This window comes from Lynx canadensis, chromosome A1 (assembly GCF_007474595.2).
Source record: "Lynx canadensis isolate LIC74 chromosome A1, mLynCan4.pri.v2, whole genome shotgun sequence".
NCBI lineage: Eukaryota > Metazoa > Chordata > Mammalia > Carnivora > Felidae > Lynx > Lynx canadensis.
In genome coordinates this window covers 142,407,938-142,426,311 of record NC_044303.2, presented here as the reverse complement: position 1 = coordinate 142,426,311, position 18,374 = coordinate 142,407,938, and the positions used below count along the sequence as shown (strand labels likewise).

The 18,374-nt window shown below is 36.2% G+C and overlaps 1 protein-coding gene across 5 annotated transcripts in view; it reads left to right on the top strand.

The window, feature by feature from the left end:
* AP3B1 (adaptor related protein complex 3 subunit beta 1) overlaps positions 1–18,374 on the top strand; it is a 265,520-nt gene that overhangs the window by 133,410 nt on the left and 113,736 nt on the right. For all 5 annotated transcript variants that reach the window (XM_030323534.2, XM_032593390.1, XM_030323533.2 and 2 more), the window contains 2 exons: positions 4,503–4,612; positions 16,035–16,211. In XM_030323534.2, the coding sequence (XP_030179394.1) occupies positions 4,503–4,612; positions 16,035–16,211 (287 nt within the window). The remainder of the gene's footprint in view (positions 1–4,502; positions 4,613–16,034; positions 16,212–18,374) is intronic.

Below are 18,374 nucleotides of genomic sequence, written 5' to 3'. Positions count from 1 at the left end.
TGAGACCTCAGTTTCTTTAAAATCTCTTAAGATCTTTTGAGGCTCTAAGGATCTGTGATTCTTGATTTTCTGTTAATTCAAATACCTCATCATCTCTTCAGATAACGTGTCTTAAAACCATAGGTGCAACATTTCGGCTTCATTCTTTTTTGCCTATATTCAACATATTGTTTTTAGATGTGTAGATTTTTGTTTTCACTTTTTATTTTTTTATGTTACTTCTGTCTTCTTGACATGGAGAGGGCTTTTCAAGGCTGACTTGAAGCTTGCCTAAAATAGTTCAGTATCACTAAGGTTAATTTGATAATTTCTCAAGGATCATTATGAGAAATCTGCATTTCAGTTGGCTTAAGATAATTTAATTCTGTAAGTTAACTTACTTTAGTTAATATTGCTAATACATTAGCAAAATTTGCTTGCCTAAATAACCTTACCATCTACTGTAAACTAAAAGGATTGGGGCAGAGGACTACTTTGTGTTTCATTTAGTTTTATATATTTCAGTAAACATTTATTGAAAACTTGAATCAGTTGGGGTATTTAGTAAATGTTGAATAGATGAATGAGGTACTCATTCAGCCTATAAAAGGTTCTTTCCTTTACAGAGTTAACAGTCTAATAGATGAAAACAGTAATATAAAAAACATGTATTACAGTCTTTTTGTATATTGCCCAGTTAGTCTGTGGTGAGCTATCTGCTTGTATGCAGAACTAGACTGCCTGTGTTTGAATGTTAATGTTATCTTGAATAAATTACTCAATCTCCCTGTGCTTCAGATTCTTCATTTGCAAAATGAGTATAATAGTAGACTATAGTAACCTGGAAGACATGCTAAATGAAATAAGCCTGCCACAAAAAGCCAAATACTGAATGATTCCACTGGTGTGAGATACCTAAAATAGTCAAATTCATAGAATCAGAGAGTGGAATGGCAGTGCCAGGGGATGGAGGAAAAGGGAGATGGGCAATTAGTAAACAGCAAACCTAATGTTTCAGTTAATTAAGCAAGTTGAATAAGCTCTAGAGATTTGCTGTGCAACATTGTACCTATAGTCAACAACAATGTATTGTACATTTTAAGGTTTGGTATGAGGGGCGGGGCACCTGGGTGGCTCAATCGGTTAAGCGTCTGATTTTGGCTCAGGTCATGATCTCACAGTCCGTGGGTTCGAGCCCCGTGTCTTGCTCTGTGCTGACCGCTCAGAGCCTGGAGCCTGCTTCAGATTCTGTGTCTCCCTCTCTTTCTGCCCCTCCCCTGCTAATGCTCTATCTCTCTCTGTCTCTCAAAAATAATTAAACGTCAAAAAATAAATAAATAAAGTTTGGTACAAGGGTAGATCTCATGTTCACTGCTCTTATCAAAATAAAATAAAATTTAAAAATAGTAGGTTGTACTTCTAGAGTAAGGGCCATTAAGTTTTGTTAAGGACAAGGAAGAAGCTTGGAAAGGTGAGAACACAGGATCATTTTGTGCTTTGGATAGAGCAGCGCCACAGTCCTGGAATCTTTGAAAAACAGGAGATAGTATCAAGGAAAAGTATGGTGTGATTACAGGAAGGGATAAGAAGGCACATGGGGTAGGCAGAATCATGCCTCCCACATAGATGTCCGGGTCCTTATGCCCAGAACCTGTGAATATCCTTACCTTACCTGGCAGAAGGGACTTTGCCGAGATTAAGATTCTTGAGATGGAGGTCAAAAGGGTCCTCTTAAGGGAAGGAGGAAGGTCAACAAAGTCAGATATCAGAAGCAGAGATTGTAAGTGATGCCATTGCTGGAATGGGGCCTTGAGCCAAGGAATGCATACAGTCTGTAGAGGTTGGAAGAAGGCAAAAAATGGATTTTCTCCTAGAACCCACATAGAGATGGTCCTGTTGACACCTTGCTTTTAGCCCCATAAGGGCTAAACTGTTAACTCCTGACTCCGGAACTGTAAGATGCTAAATGTGTATTGTTGTTTTTTTTGTTTTTTTTTGTTTTTTTTTAATTTTTTTTCAACGTTTATTTATTTTTGGGACAGAGAGAGACAGAGCATGAGCGGGCGAGGGGCAGAGAGAGAGGGAGACACAGAATCGGAAACAGGCTCCAGGCTCTGAGCCATCAGCCCAGAGCCCGACGCGGGGCTCGAACTCACGGACCGTGAGATCGTGACCTGGCTGAAGTCAGACGCTTAACCGACTGCGCCACCCAGGCGCCCCAAATGTGTATTGTTTTAAGCCTTTAAGTTTGTGGTAATAGGAAAGTAATACAGCATGAAAGATAAATGATGCCAAATATATATTTCAACTGTGGCCAATCCTGCCTCTGCATGTGGATAATTAAAGTTATACAATATTTTTTCTTTTTTTTTTTTTTTTTAACGTTTATTTATTTTTGACACAGAGAGAGACAGAGCATGAACAGGGGAGGGGCAGAGAGAGAGGGAGACACAGAATCCGAAGCAGGCTCCAGGCTCTGAGCTGTCAGCACAGAGCCCGACGCGGGGCTCGAACTCACGGACCGTGAGATCATGCCCTGAGCCGAAGTCGGACGCTCAACCGACCAAGCCACCCAGGCGCCCCTACAATATTTTTTCTTAGTCTAGTTTTGCTATATTTTAAAAATATAAATTTTTATACTGTAGATTCTTAAAACCACATTTACCATATTTTACTTTGCATCGTAATTACTTATATAACCATTTAAATTTTCTTACTAGAATGTAAGTTTGACAAGAGCAGGATCTTAATCTTTGTTTGCATCAAAGCTCAAAGCAGTGGTCTTTATAAAAGTAATAGCTGTATGTAGTAACTTAGAATTTTGAGGTAAAATTGTACATTCGTGTTCTGAGTTTGAATTCTGGACAAAGTCATATAATTCTAGTCCATTTCTCTCTTCATCTTTAAAATAATGATAATAAGATACCTACCATATGTTACCGTGAGTAGAGAAAGAAATACATCATTTTGTAAACTGAAGCATTGTATAAACACTGATTTATCATTCCACTGGAGAAAAAGGTATATATAGTTTGAAATATGTATATTTAATAATGATTAGAATGGTAAAAATTTCACTTACATTCTTAAAGGGAGCTAGATAAGAAAATATATTTCAGAGAAAAGAATAAACACAAATCTTGGTATTTTCAGTATGATATTGAAATAAATCTTTGTAGTGTATGCCAAGGGAAGCTCTAATATCCATGAAGCCCTATTAATAAAAAATGTCAAAGTAATAAGTGAAGGCATTGTTGACTTATTTTTTTGGCATCAGTAGCATTAATAATTGTTTATGCAAAATTCATTCCATAAGTTCTGGTGCTCTGGCTAGTTCAACAACAATTCTCTGCTGGTGCCACCATAAATGCAACTCTGGACCAGTGATTAGCCACTTAAGTTTGATAACTGAGTCTCAGAATCCATTTGAGGATCTGCTTCCTTGGAGCCACTCCCACTGCCAATTATTATATTAGTAAGGCCCTGGCAAGAAACAGATGGCACACTTAAAAGGAACGATTGAGGAGAATTTAATGAAGGAACTACCTATAAGGTGTGGGCAGGATTAAGGGAAACCAAGAAGGTAGGATGTAACAGGCTAGCAACAGTGGGAAGCCCCTATATCAGATCTAGAATTGAAGGGAAGGGGTGTGAGGAGTGGGACCAGACTCAGCAGGAGAGAGCCACTCCCAGGAACTGAAACTCTCCGAAGAGGAATGCATGCACTGCCAAGGGAGGCCTTGCAGTAGAGAGAGGGAGGATAGCAAAGACGCTCTCCTTCTGCCCTTGATCTCCTGCTGGTGCTTCCTATTAGCTAAACACAGCTGGAAGCCAGGGGTAAGGGAGTCTGGTTGATGCAGTCCACAGAGGTCAACCTCTCTGGGCACAGAGTAGGTCACGAAAGGCAGACAGTGGATTCATGCAACAAATGGAGACATTCCAGTGCACAAACCTACTCTTTCTGGCTTTGAAGTCTGTTATTTCTATAGTAACACCTTTCTTACTACTGATGATCCTTACTACTCACTTGTCTGGACATACCACTTAAGGAATTTTTGTTTTTAGTTTGCTGTTTTCTTTAGAATTGGAAAAAAGTTACTTAGATTGTAGGTGTTTGATTACCACTTTATAATTGATAGGAATCAAAGAACTGTATAACTACTTAATTACCACACTGTGGTAGAAATCAAGTATTTGAAAGCTATAGTTAAAAACCGGACACTTGAGCATTATGGTGTGTAGCAAAATTGAACCTCACTTTCCTTTTTTGACTCAAAGAGACAGGTATTGAAAAGGGGTATCAGAAGCTAGGAGGCAACAGCAGAGATTAGAAATTTAAGTGTACTCTTCTGCTTAAAACAGTGTGAACCCCCAAAATTTGGAAATTTATTCCTGGTTATAGTTTTCACCTCATCATTAAGACACGTATAATATTTTGTTAATTTAAATTTACATTTGACCAAGAATATTGCATTTGAATTGCATTACACGTATGTAATATGAATGATCTCTGTCTTTTTCAGAAATAGTTGTTGCTGAAAGTGTGGTTGTTATTAAGAAATTACTGCAAATGCAACCTGCACAACATGGTGAAATTATTAAACATATGGCTAAACTCTTGGACAGTATCACTGTGAGTACCAGTTAAGAGATCTTTCCTGAATTTTAACTAGATATTTGTCAGTAAATTATAGTGTTAAAATAAATGGACATCTTAATGTATAGTGGCTAAGAAACCTTAACTATCTGGATTCACATCCTGCTTCTAAGATTTGACACTGTTGTGGAAGGGAATTACAAATCTGAAAAAGGGGAAGGATGCAATAAATGCTGTAGTGTTAGATTGGAATTGGAGATAGCAGTGTAAACTTCATAGGTTTTTATATTCTAGATGTATGTGAGTGTTTAAATGCATGTGTGTATGTGTCTACACACATTTATATGTATAGATATGAATGCATATATTGGGTATACAAACATCTATTTCTTAAGTTGTCCTTTGAGAGGGCCTACATGCATAATACTCGAATACAAATGAGCACAGCTAGTGCCCAGATCTGGTTTTGTTTTTTTTAATTGAGATATAATTTTATACCATAAAATTCACTCTTATATAATTTAGTGGGTTTTGGTATATTCATAAGATGGTGCAATCATCACTCCTGTGTAATTCCAGTGTGTTTTCATCATTCTAATAAAAGAATCCCATGGAAATACAAATCAAAACCACAATGAGATACCACCTTATTACACCTGTCAGAATGGCTAACGTTAACAACTCAGGCAACAACAGATGTTGGCGAGGATGTAGAGAAAGAGGATCTCTTTTGCATTGTTGGTGGCAATGCAAGCTGGTGCAGCCACTCTGGAAAACAATATGGAGGTTCCTCAAAAAACTAAAAATAGAACTACCCTACAACCCAGCAACTGCACTATTAGGCATTTATCCACGGGATACAGATGTGCTGTTTCAAAGGGACACATGCCACCCCCATGTTTATAGCAGCACTATCAACAATAGCCAAAGTATGGAAAGAGCCCAGATGTCCATCGATGGATGGATGGATAAAGAAGATGGTGTGTGTGCGTATGTATATATATAGATAGATAGATAGATACGCACACACACACACAATGGAGTATTACTCGGTAATCAAAAAGAATGAAATCTTGCCATTTGCAACTACACGGATGGAACTGGAGGGTATTATGCTAAGTGAAATTAGTCAGTCAGAGAAAGACAAAAATCATATGACTTCACTCATATGAGGACTTTGAAACAAAACAGATGAACATAAGGGAAGGGGAACAAAAATAATATAAAAACAGGGAGGGGGACAAAACAGAAGAGACTCATAAATATGGAGAACAAACTGAGAGTTGCTGGAGGGGTTGTGGGAGGGGGGATGGGCTAAATTATGGCCAAGGGGCATTAAGGAATCTACTCCTGAAATCATTGTTGCACTATATGCTAACTAATTTGGATGTAAATTTTAAAAAATAAAAAATAATAATAAAAAAAGAATCCCATGGCTCAAACTCCTGATTCTCCCTTTACTCCAGCTCTTGAGAAAGTAATCTACTTTGTCTCTATGCATTTGCTTATTCTGGATATTTCTTATAAATGGAATCATATATCAAGTGGCCTTTTGTGTCTAGCTTCTTTAACTTAGCATATTTTCAAGGTTTGTGCATGTTCTAGAATGTAGTACTGCATTCCTTTTTTATGGTAGACCTTGGTTTTTAAATTCCATTCACCACTCAAAGGAAACCAGGGCTGCTTAGAGAAATGACTGGTTTCAGAACTAGGGCAAGAGAAGAGCAAGATGATCTTGGAACATATTGTTGGGCTTTAAAAAGCAAGGAAATGCTCACAGAATGATAGAGATATGTCAAAAAGACAAAGAGCCAGCTGGAAGGGGTTCTCACTGGTCAATTTGAACAACAGAATAAACTACAGTAAAAGAATTATGGCCTGTTGAATAGGGTAAGACTCTCTTGAGTCCACACTGGAATGAATGAATGAATGAATGAATGAGAGAAAGGGAAGCTCTTTCCTACAATGCAAAACAACTAATAAATATGAAAGGCATGATGGAATTGGAATATCACCATTCGCAAGCTATCACAACAATAATTGATTCAGGTAGGAATCATCAAGCAATGCTAAAAACTAGGGGGTGAAAGTTTGAGTAGTAAGAGGATATCTGTACAGTCTCAAAGTATACCCTCATAAGATACTTCATTATGAAGCATAAGTTAATGACTTTTGACTTTCACAACGGAGAAACCTGACAGGTGCTGCATGAACCAAATGAACATAGTTAACATTGCCAGCAATGGGATCAAATACCTTCTGATATGACCTACTGAATAGAACTCAGCTTCAGGTCTGTTGCATTTCTGCCAAAAATGAATAACTTGGATACAATCAAGAGGAAACATGAGACAAACTCAAATGAAGGTATACTACAAAATAACTGGCTTGCACTCATTAAAAATGCCAGTATCATGAAATATAAAGAAAAAGTCAGGACCTTTTTCACATTAAAAGAGATTAAGAGGATATGACAACTTAATGCTACACATATTTTTAATTTTCTTTTGCTATAAGGGACTTGGTAGGGAAAAATGGAAAAATTTCAATAAGATCTGTAGATTACATAAGAGTATTGGTTCACTGTTAAATTCCTAATTTTTAAATCATTTACTGTAGTAATGTAAGAGCATTCCTTTTATTATGAAGTTTGCACCGAAGTATTTTGGTGTTTAAGGGCAAGTCTACAACTTGTTATCAATTTAGAAAACAAAATATCTGTGTATGTATGGAAAAGTAAAGCAAATATATAGTAAGCTGATAACATTTGGGGAATCTGTGTGAAGAGTACTCAAAACCTCTGTTTATTTTTCTTCCAAGTTTTCTATAAATCATAAAATTGTACTTAAAGAATTAAAACCAAATATTAATCTTGGCTCCACCACTTACCATCTCTGTGTTTTTCCATTAAAACTTCTATACTTTAACCATCTGTGAAATGATAGTGGAAAAAAAAAGACAACCTCTCATATTTTATAAATATTATATTAGTTAATATATGTAAAGCTCTTAAAGATGTTTCTGGCACATAGGTACTACATGAGTGTCTGCTGTCATTATTATTAGGTCTTATTGCATTCCCTTCTACCTTTAAAACTGAAGGTTTTTTTGAAGAATTACTTGAAAATAATTTTATTTCCTGATCTAAAACTCACTCCTCAGTCTGTCAGAGTCTGATTTTGCCTCCCCACTAGTCCACTAATACTGCCAGGGTCACTCACTGTTTTCTTATTAAACCCAGGGTCACTCACTGTTTTCTTATTAAACCCAGTGGATAATTTGCTGTTCATGTGTCTTTCATGATCTTTTGTTAACATTTGACTTCATATACTGCTTCTTCCCTTTTGAAACATTCTCCATGGCTTCTGTCTGGTTTTTCTTCAAACTCATCTCCATTGTGTCCCTTCATTGTTGGTTAAAGTTAAAAACTAATGTTCTGTAACTAACGGAGTTGTAGTTTGGGGGAAATGTATTATTTTTTTCTTTGAAGTTGGGGTGATACGTACTCTGATGTTCTTAAGAGGGGTCATATTTGTATTGTTCAAGGCAAGTTTTGGAGCCTATCAGGACCAATTTTTAATATCTCTGGTGGTGAAATTTTCTTTCCCCTCAAGGTGTTAGTAAAGCTTGCAAGGCAGTTGTATAATTATTTTAAAGCTAAGAGTAAGACTCACAGAAATGTGTTAGCATCTGAGTTCCCACCACATTTCTCACCAGAGAGTGCCTTTGTCTTTGTATCTACTCGTAATATTGATTCCAGTTATCAAAGCCAGGACTTCTCATAGATTGTGTATGAGAGGTGTAGGGGTTAAGAGAGTAGCTTTGATATTTGCATAAGAAGCTTAAAATCATAGCAGCTGTCTTTTCTGGCCACAGTGGTATGAAGCTAGAAATAAAAAATAAGAGGAAGGTGAAAAGATCTACAAATATATGGAAACTAAACAGCACACTTTGAAACAACCATTGAGTCAAAGAGGAAATCAGAAGGAAAAAATTATCTAGAAACAAGTGAAAATGAAAATACAATGTATCAAATGTTATGGTATGCAGCAAAAGTGGTTTGAAACTTTATAGCAATTGTAGAGGAAAGATTATACCAATGAACACACATATTAAGAAATCAGATCTCTGGGAATGCAAGCTGGTGCAGCCACTCTGGAAAACAGTTTGGAGGTTCCCCCAAAAAACTAAAAATAGAACTACCCTACGACCCAGCAACTGCACTACTAGGCGTTTATCCATGGGATACAGATGTGCTGTTTCAAAGGGACACATGCACCCCATGTTTATAGCAGCACTATCAACAATAGCCAAAATATGGAAGGAGCCCAAATGTCCATCGGTGGATGGATGGATAAAGAAGATGTGGTATATATATATATATATATATATATATATACAATGGAGTATTAGTAATCAAAAAGAATGAAATCTTGCCATTTGCAACTACATGGATGGAACTGGAGGGTATTATGCTAAGTGAAATTAGAGAAAGACAAAAGTCATATGACTTCACTCATATGAGGACTTTGAAACAAAACAGATGAACATAAGGGAAGGGAAACAAAAAATAATATAAAAACAGGGAGGGGGACAAAACAGAAGAGACATAACTATGGAGAACAAACTGAGGGTTACGGGAGGGCTTATGGGAGGGGGATGGCCTAAATGGGTAAGGGGCACTAAGGAATCTACTCCTGAAATCATTGTTGCACTGTATGCTAACTAATTTGGATGTAAATTTTAAAAAATAAAATTAAAAAGAATAAAGGAAAAAAAAGAAGATAAAACTTCCAAAAGTGGTTAAAACCTAAAAAAAAAGAAAAAAGAAAGAAAGCAGATCTCAAAAAACAACCTAACTTTACATCTCAAAGAACTAGAAAAAGAACAAAATAAACCCCAAAGCTCACGGAAGAAAGAAAATAAGAAGGATCAAAGCAGAAATAAGTGAAATAGAGACCAGAAAAATAATAGAAAGGATCAGTAAAACCAAGAGCTGATTCTTTGAAAAGATATGAAAAAAAGGGGCGCCTGGGTGGCGCAGTCGGTTAAGCGTCCGACTTCAGCCAGGTCACGATCTCGCGGTCTGTGAGTTCGAGCCCCGCGTCGGGCTCTGTGCTGCCTGCTCAGAGCCTGGAGCCTGTTTCCGATTCTGTGTCTCCCTCTCTCTCTCTGACCCTCCCCCGTTCATGCTCTGTCTTTCTCTGTCTCAAAAATAAATAAACATTAAAAAAAAAAAAAAAGAAAAGAAAAGATATGAAAAAAGGTTAAGAAACAACAAGTAAGGATCCCACAAGAAAAGAAAGCTATCGATTAATATCCATGATAAATATAGATGCAAAATTACAACAAAATATTAGCACCTTGAATTCAAGAACACATTTAAAAATTTTTTTTTAATGTTTATTTTTGAGAGACGGTGTGAATGGGGGAGGGGCAGAGAGAGAGAGGGAGACACTTAATCTGAAGCAGGCTCCAGGCTCTGAGCCATCAGCACAGAGACCGATGTGGGGCTCAAACTCAAGAAATACAAGATCATGAGCTGAGCCGAAGTCGGACACCCAACTGACTGAGCCACCCAGGCGCTCCAAGAACACATCAAAAGGATTATACGTCATGACCAAATGGGATTTATCCCTAGGATGCAAAACTGGTTTCATACATGCAAATCAATAAATATAAATATATCACAGCAATAAGGTGAAAGATAAAAAGCTCATAAAAACCTTTAACATACTGGTTGTAGAAGGAACATATCTCAACATAATAAAGGCCACATATGACAAACCTACATCTAGCCTATAAGGGAGCCATTGTACACTGTGGCCAAAGGACATGGCCAAAGGGGGAATACTTCGTTTGATGAATGAGTAAATGAGGCCCACTGATGTGAAGTTATCTGTCTCCATGATATACATGATCAGTCTAGGACCAGAACCAGTCTTCTTGTTTTGCTGGCTGGTATTTTTCCTGGTATAGTACACTTGTTTTGTCTCTGCCCAATGGCTATGGTGAACTGTGGATTCCAGGTTTTATTTGGACTTCTGGTCTTAGTTCTACCACTGACGAACTGTAAGATGTTGGGCAAGTTTCTTAACTCCTTTGTGCCCTGTTTCCTCGTATATCAAGTGGGAATAATGGTACATCTTGCCATTATTATGATAACAGACTGAGAAAACAGGTAAAGTCTTAGATTTATGTATGTATGTATGTTTAATTTTATTTTTTAATTTACATCCAAATTAGTTATCATATAGCGCAACAATGATTTCAGGAGTGGATTCCTTAATGCCCCTTAGCCATTTAGCCCATCCCCCCTCCCACAACCCCTCCAGTAACCCTCTGTTTGTTCTCCATATTTTTCTCTTATGTTTTGTCCCCCTCCCTGTTTTTATATTATTTTTGCTTCCCTTCCCTTATGTTCATCTGCTCTGTGTCTTAAAGTCCTCATATGAGTGAAGTCATATGATATTTGTCTTTCTCTAATTTCGCTTAGCATAATACCCTCCAGTTCCATCTGTGTAGTTGCAAATGGCAAGATTTCATTCTTTTTGATTGCTGAGTAATACTCCATTATATATATATACCACATCTTCTTTGTCCATTTATCCATCGATGGACATTTGGGCTCTTTCCATACTTTGGCTATGGTTGATAGCGCTGCTATAAACATGGGGGTGTATGTGTCCCTTCGAAACAGCACACCTGTATCCCTTGGATACATGCCTAGTAGTGCAATTGCTGGGTCGTAGGGGAGTTCTATTTTTAGTTTTTTGAGGAACCTCCATAGTGTTTTCCAGAGTGGCTGCATCAGCTTGCATTGCTACCAACAATGCGAAAGAGATCCTCTTTTTCCACATCCTTGCCAACATCTGTTGTTGCCTGAATTGTTAATGTTAGCCATTCTGACAGGTGTAAGGTGGTATATCTCATTGTGGTTTTGATTTGTATTTCCCTGATGATGAATGGTGTTGAGCATTTTTTCATGTGTCAGTTGGCCATCTGGATGTCTTCTTTGGAGAAGTGTCTATTTATGTCTTTTGCGCATTTCTTCACTGGATCATTTGTTTGTTGGGTGTTGAGTTCGATAAGTTCTTTACAGATTTTGGATTCTAACTCTGTATCTGATAGTTAGTTTGCAAATATTCTCCCATTCTGTTGGTTGCCTTTTAGTTTTGCTGATTGTTTCCTTCACTGTGCAGAAGCTTTTTATTTTGATGAGGTCCCAATAGTTCATTTTTACTTTTGTTTCCCTTGCCTCCGGAGATGTGTTGAGTAAGAAGTTGCTGCGGCCAAGATCAAAGAGGTTTTTGCCTGCTTTCTCCTCAAGGATTTTGATGGCTTCCTGTGTTACATTTAGGTCTTTCATCCATTTTGAGTTTATTTTTGTGTATGGTGTAAGAGAGTGGTCCAGGTTCATTCTTCTGTGTGTCACTGTCCAGTTTTCCCAGCACCACTTGCTGAAGAGGCTGTCTTTATTCCATTGGATATTCTTTCCTATTTTGTCAAAGATTAGTTGGCCATACATTTGTGGGTCCATTTCTGGGTTCTCTGTTCTGTTCCATTGATCTGAGTGTCTGTTTTTGTGCCAAGAAACAGGTAAAGTCTTAAAAATAGTGCAGACACGTGGTGAGAACTCAGTAGATGTTGGCTATATAATTTTTTTAAAAAAGAAACTTGGGTTTTGTTGTATTCAAGACTTAGATCCCATTTGCTATTTATTAAGTGACATAGCTAAACACATGAACACTAAAATTTAAATTAATTCTACTTTTAAATTCAAATTGAATAAGATATAGATCTGTAGTGCAGTCAACTTATATATTCTGATTGTGAATATTTTATTCTTTGGAATATCCTTTGTGTGTATTAAATACTGCTTTTGGAGCAAAGTCCTTCCAGAATAAAATGCATGCTACATGAAGATTGTTGAACCAGGGTTACACATAGTGTTTAATGGGACAGATGAGTTAATATCATAAGAGAATAATTAAAAGATGTTATTTTGTGAAGACTACTGAGTAATTTTGAAATAGTACTTTATGTACTCAGTGCCCTGGTGCCTCACTGAATGCCTGCCATGTCACAAGGTAACTACACTTGCCCTGCTGCCCCAACTTAATTCATACTAAAGTATTAATGGCTACTGAGTCCTGATACAGATTATTGGATCTCATTTGCTATTTGTCTGCAGTTTGTTTAGATATCTACTGATTTTGCCTTTGACAAATTTAGATACATAAAATTGATGTTTTTGCAGGATTTATTTTACACTGTTGCATTGTGCAGTGGCTAGAGTCGAAACACAATAGCTTTTAAATTGAACTGCTTACAAAGTGATCTGTAAAATCATTCTAGATGCCTTTCTGTAACTGCTGTGGTCAGCTAGGAATCATTATTTGTTTTTGCAGCTAAGTTACTGGGTTAAAATGGCAGTGGAAACTGCCTTCTCGTAGAAGGTTTAAAAAGTGCACTTAAGCACTTGTTCAGGGCATTCAGAATAAAGAATCAAAGTCATTTACAATCCAGCTTGTCTTTGAAGTATTGAAAAAGCAGATGTTAATAATCAGAGCATTTGTGTGAGTGTATTATCAGTTTGGTTTTAGTTCAGTGTCCTGTTTATTCTGTGGTTGAGAAGACCATGGAGAACAAAAAGTGACTAATTTTCTATCTTGCTCTTTTTTTGGTTGCTTTAAATCTTTGAAAGACCATTGATACTATGATACATACATGAATCATAGTATCGGTGATGTACGAATGAGAGTTCTGGAACATAACTGGAAGAGAAAGATATGACTGGAATCTGAAAATCTTATGATTCTGATTCCAGCCAAATGCACAAAAACAGTGTGTTTGTTGATTTCCTAAGCTTTTAAAAAAAATTGCCATCACCAAAAATTTGGAATAAATACATTTATATTGATATTATTGTTGTGGAAAAGTTTTCAAAGTTTTTTATGTTTCCTTGGAAATTTTATTACCTTAATTCTGGAACCTCTGACTATTACCCTGCCCTCTAACACCACCATCTTGAGATTTTCATTGTGAGCATTAGAATGTATTGATTTTCATTTTTTTCCAAAGAGTTGTGTTTTAAATTATGCATTATTAATGTTTACAGTGTTTAAATATTATTTTAATCTTAGTATATTAATGAATAGGAATATACAGAATCTCTTAAAACTTTTGGGATTGTCTTTTTAATTGCAAAAACAATTGTAACTGCGTTACCAGAAGAAAATTACTTAAAGTGGGGTAGTAGGTTGGAATATGTCCTAGAATTCTAATTTTTATACCAGCAATGTATAATAAAATATTTAAGAAAAGTAAATCTAGCATAACCGAAATCTGAATTTGCACATATATTCTTATTTAGAGGTACCTGTCATCAAAGCAGGCAACTTGAATTGCTTCATACCAGAAAATTGAATGTACCACTCAATTACTGTTCTTTAGCCCAATTTAAAATAATAGATTGGGAGTAAGGTCTTAATGCAGTGTAACCTTTGGAACATTAGAAATAGCCTCTTCTTTCCAGAAATCAGTGTACAGTAAGGATATCACTTTTGTCATACTTCATGAATAGATTTGTAATAGCATTTGTTTTATACTTATTATTTATTCTTGGTACTTAAACTTCTTACATGAGTATTGTGATTTCATCTTTTTTACTAAACTTATTCTAATATTAATTTCAAGATAATGCTATTGTCATAGTATTTGAAAATATATACTTTGATTTTAAAGCTTTTGGATGACCTTATTTCCCTTCTGGCGAAATACCCAACTTAGGAGTGTTTTAATAATTTTATACTATTTCATAAAATGGATGTTTTGGAAGAATTTGAGATGGTGGATATTGTGATAAAATTTAAGTTGTGCAAAGGTCTGTATTCTCACTTTCTTCTTTAATGGTTGTGCCCTGTACAGCTGTGAAACTATAGTGAAAATATTAGGACTTCATTTGAGGAATTGGAAAGGATTTCATAGGACAAGTATTATCTCTCCTTGTGATGCTACCTCTTAATGATAGTCATTGGCTCTTTCATTTATTATAAACAAATTTTCTGTACTAGGTGAAAATGTTCACAGAAACTAATTTACATACCCCTTCAAATCTCTTTTAGAGTAAGGGAGGATACATATAAACAAATAGTAATAAAACTAATTTGCATACTCTAAAATGTTGGTCTTAATGGTACTGATGGAAGGTTTCCAATTTGTACTAAAACAGTTTTTTTAAGAAACAAATTATATTGAAATGTACTTTATTAAAAAAAATACAATGCCAAAGTGCAACATTGGACAAATTTATCTTCTCCCTAATAGACCAGGATTCATGATTTTATAAGCAGACCTTGATGATCTCGTCAGTTTTATATATTCCCAGGGTTGTGGGTGCAGATACTTAGAGGACAAGAGCAGCTTTGATTTAGAATCATAGTCTTTAATGAATGTATTCCTTTTTCTCTGTTAACCATTGGATTCTCAAAACATGGTTTGCAGACCACTTATCTCAGAAATTATCTATGATGCCTCATAAAATGTGGATTCCTGAGCCCCACAACAAAACTGTTATTTTGGACCTGGTACTAAATCCCTGTAGTTTTAATAAGAACTCAAGATAATTTTTATGGGCCTTGAGGTTTATTATTTATTAATAAGTGCCCTGGAGCAGAGGTCAGCAAACCTTTTCTGTAAGTTGCTAGATAGTATTTTCAGCTTTATGGTTTTTGTTGTGACAACAGTTGACACCCGAGCAATGCAGGGGTTAGGGGTGCCGACCCCACCCTCCTACAGTCAAAAATCCAGATTTAACTTTTGACTCCTCCGGAATTTAACTGCTAATTGCCACTATTGACCGAAAACCTTACCGATAACATAAACAGTTGATTAACACATATTTTTTTTTGTTACATGTATTATACACTGAATTCTTACAATAAAATAAGCTAGAGGAAAAAATGTTATTATGAAGATCATAATGAAAAGAAAATACATTTACAGCACTATACTGTGTTTATTGAAATAAAAATCTGCATATAAGTGGACCCTCCGCAGTGCAAACCTGTATTGTTCGGAGGTCAGTTGTGCTTACCTCTGCTATTGTAGTGCAAACGCTACACCAATAATACATAAACAAATGGGCATGGGTAGCCAACTTTGGCCCAAGAACTTGCACATTGCTGACGGAATCAAGACTCTAGACCAATGATTTTTTTTTTTTTCTCCATTAATCTTTTCTAAGGCATTATCTCTAAAAGCACCTTTAATGATATTTTCCTGGGTGTTTATTTTTTGATAACTGAAGAAAATCCATAACTGAAAGGGCACTTCCTAGATATTCATTACATGAATAGATGCAAAACCTTTATAATATTTAAAACCTTTTTTATGTTAACATCAAGGAGAGTATGATTATCTTATTTGTAACTATATAATCTGCTTTTAATATTAGGTTCCTGTGGCTAGAGCAAGTATTCTTTGGCTAATTGGAGAAAATTGTGAACGAGTTCCTAAAATTGCCCCTGATGTTTTGAGGAAGATGGCTAAAGGCTTCACTAATGAAGATGATCTAGTAAAATTGCAGATTTTAAATTTGGGAGCAAAATTGTATTTAACCAACTCTAAACAGGTAAGAGTCTAAACCTTAGTCTACCTAAGTGATACTTTCTTCTTTAATTTGATGAAGCATCCAAGGTCTATTCATGCATTAGTGTGTTTATTCCACAATTACTAGGTGTCTGTTTCTGTAAGGTTCTATGTTAGAAGGTAGTGGTGCAGAGAGATGACATTCTAGTCAAGAGAAAAGGTGAGAAAAACAGCTAAACGATGAAATAGGTGCGGTAAGTGCTGTAATAGAGGTGTTAAGATATGGTGGAACTCCAGAGGAGAAAGTTATTGCAAGTCAGAAGTGGAAGGAGGTAAGAGATAAGAACATTTTGTGAAGGATAAGATTCTTGACTAAGGACTTACAAGGAGTGATTTGCCATGTAGAATGAGAAGGGCGGTGAGAGTCATGAAACAGCTTTGCTGCAAGTTTCTTGTTTATTGATAAAAACGCTATCTTAGCCTGAGAACTCCCTGTGTTCTCTAAATACATGTGGTATTGTAAAAGTCATTATAACACCTGGAATTGGCTACTCTAAATGTATCTAGCTTCTAGGTTATTAAAAAATTAGTACAAAATCAGTATGTTAATCAAGACCAAAAGTAGTTATGTCTTATAAAGCTAAATAAAGGTTCTGTTTTTGGTCCTCTTTGTAGCTATAAAGAAACAATGGAAAGTGGTACTTTTTGTTCAGGAATTACAGAATATATTCCATAGCTTTTGAATTTGAAGACAACGGAGCTTGTACCAGATGTTTTTTTCTTGAGCTGTATTATTAAATGAAGTTTTGGAGCTCAACTTCTGAACTGTTCTATTGTATATTTTAGAATAATATTTCTGATAAACACAAATAGACTTCACCACCAACTCATGAAGGCATATTAATGTTTAGAAAATACACCAAATTTTTCATTCATTCATTCATTCATTCATTCATTTATTATTTTAGATACAGAGTGTGAGCAAGGGAGGGGGGCAGAGGTAGATAGAGAGAGAGAATCTTAAACAGGCTCCAAGCTCAGGGTAGATTCTGATGTGGGGCTCAATCCCACGACCCTGGGATCATGTCCTGAGCTGAAATCAAGAGTTGGGCGCTTAACTGACTGAACCACTGAGGCACCCTGAAAATATACCAAGTTTTCACATATATTTTTGTGTAACTCATTGGTTTTAAATGATTAAATGTAAAAATAGGTGAATGACAGTGTCTCTAGGGTTGTGCTCTTCAGTCTCTCATTAAGAAAAGGGGGTTGAGAGAATTGGTAAAATAAGCATTAAAGGGCACTTTTTAGCACCATCCGCTTGACAGCATGTTTAAATTGTGTGGTTCATACCTGTTGAATAAGAGAGACTAAAATGATTTCTTTGGGCTAACTGTAAAAAATTTATGTTCTGTATTTAATTTATTTTAGCCATCTTTAAGACTGAACTGTGGCAGTGCCCAGGGACTGGTTTGCCATGAAGTCCTGACATTTATTTGTCGATCTGAATTCCCTGCGGAATAACTTAGTGAGCATCCCAGAATTGTTATTGAATTATTTAGTTATAGGAAATGTCGAAGTTAATTTTTATAAGATTGAGCATGTTGTGTTCATTTGTTGGCTTGAGGAATAATTGAGTAATGAACTTCTTTAATACCTCAAAATATTTTTACCTGGTGTGAAAACTCATTTACAAATAAGTCAACAGTCCGCTTTCAGTATGTCGAGTTAGCTCCTGCTGGACTGACCCTCCACAGAGAACAACTCTGGAAAAAATACAAAAAATAAATAAATGCCCAAAGTCTCAGAAGAGTGAAGAAAAGCAGTAAGATCCTGGAGGGAAATTAACACTTGGAAGAAGAGAGTGGCACAGAGGGAATGTCGCCACTTTTATGGCTTTTATCCAAGAGGATGGGCTACAGTTGGCACTACACACAGGTGCTAAAACTCCAAAAGAAAACGCAAGGTCCTTCTGGCCTGAGGAAGTAGAGAACATAGTTCAGGGAAACTATAGATGTTGGAAAGTAAAGGAAGAATTATAGAAAGAAGAGAGCCATAGTGGGGGAGCCTCAGGATCTGTGAATAATTTTGGTTGACCCCTGAACACTCATGCTCAAGGTGCATTCAGAGCAGCACAGCTGAGTATAAAGGAACTGAACTGAAATTTGAGCTGCACCAAAGAGACAAAGTTTTCACTTTGAACTCG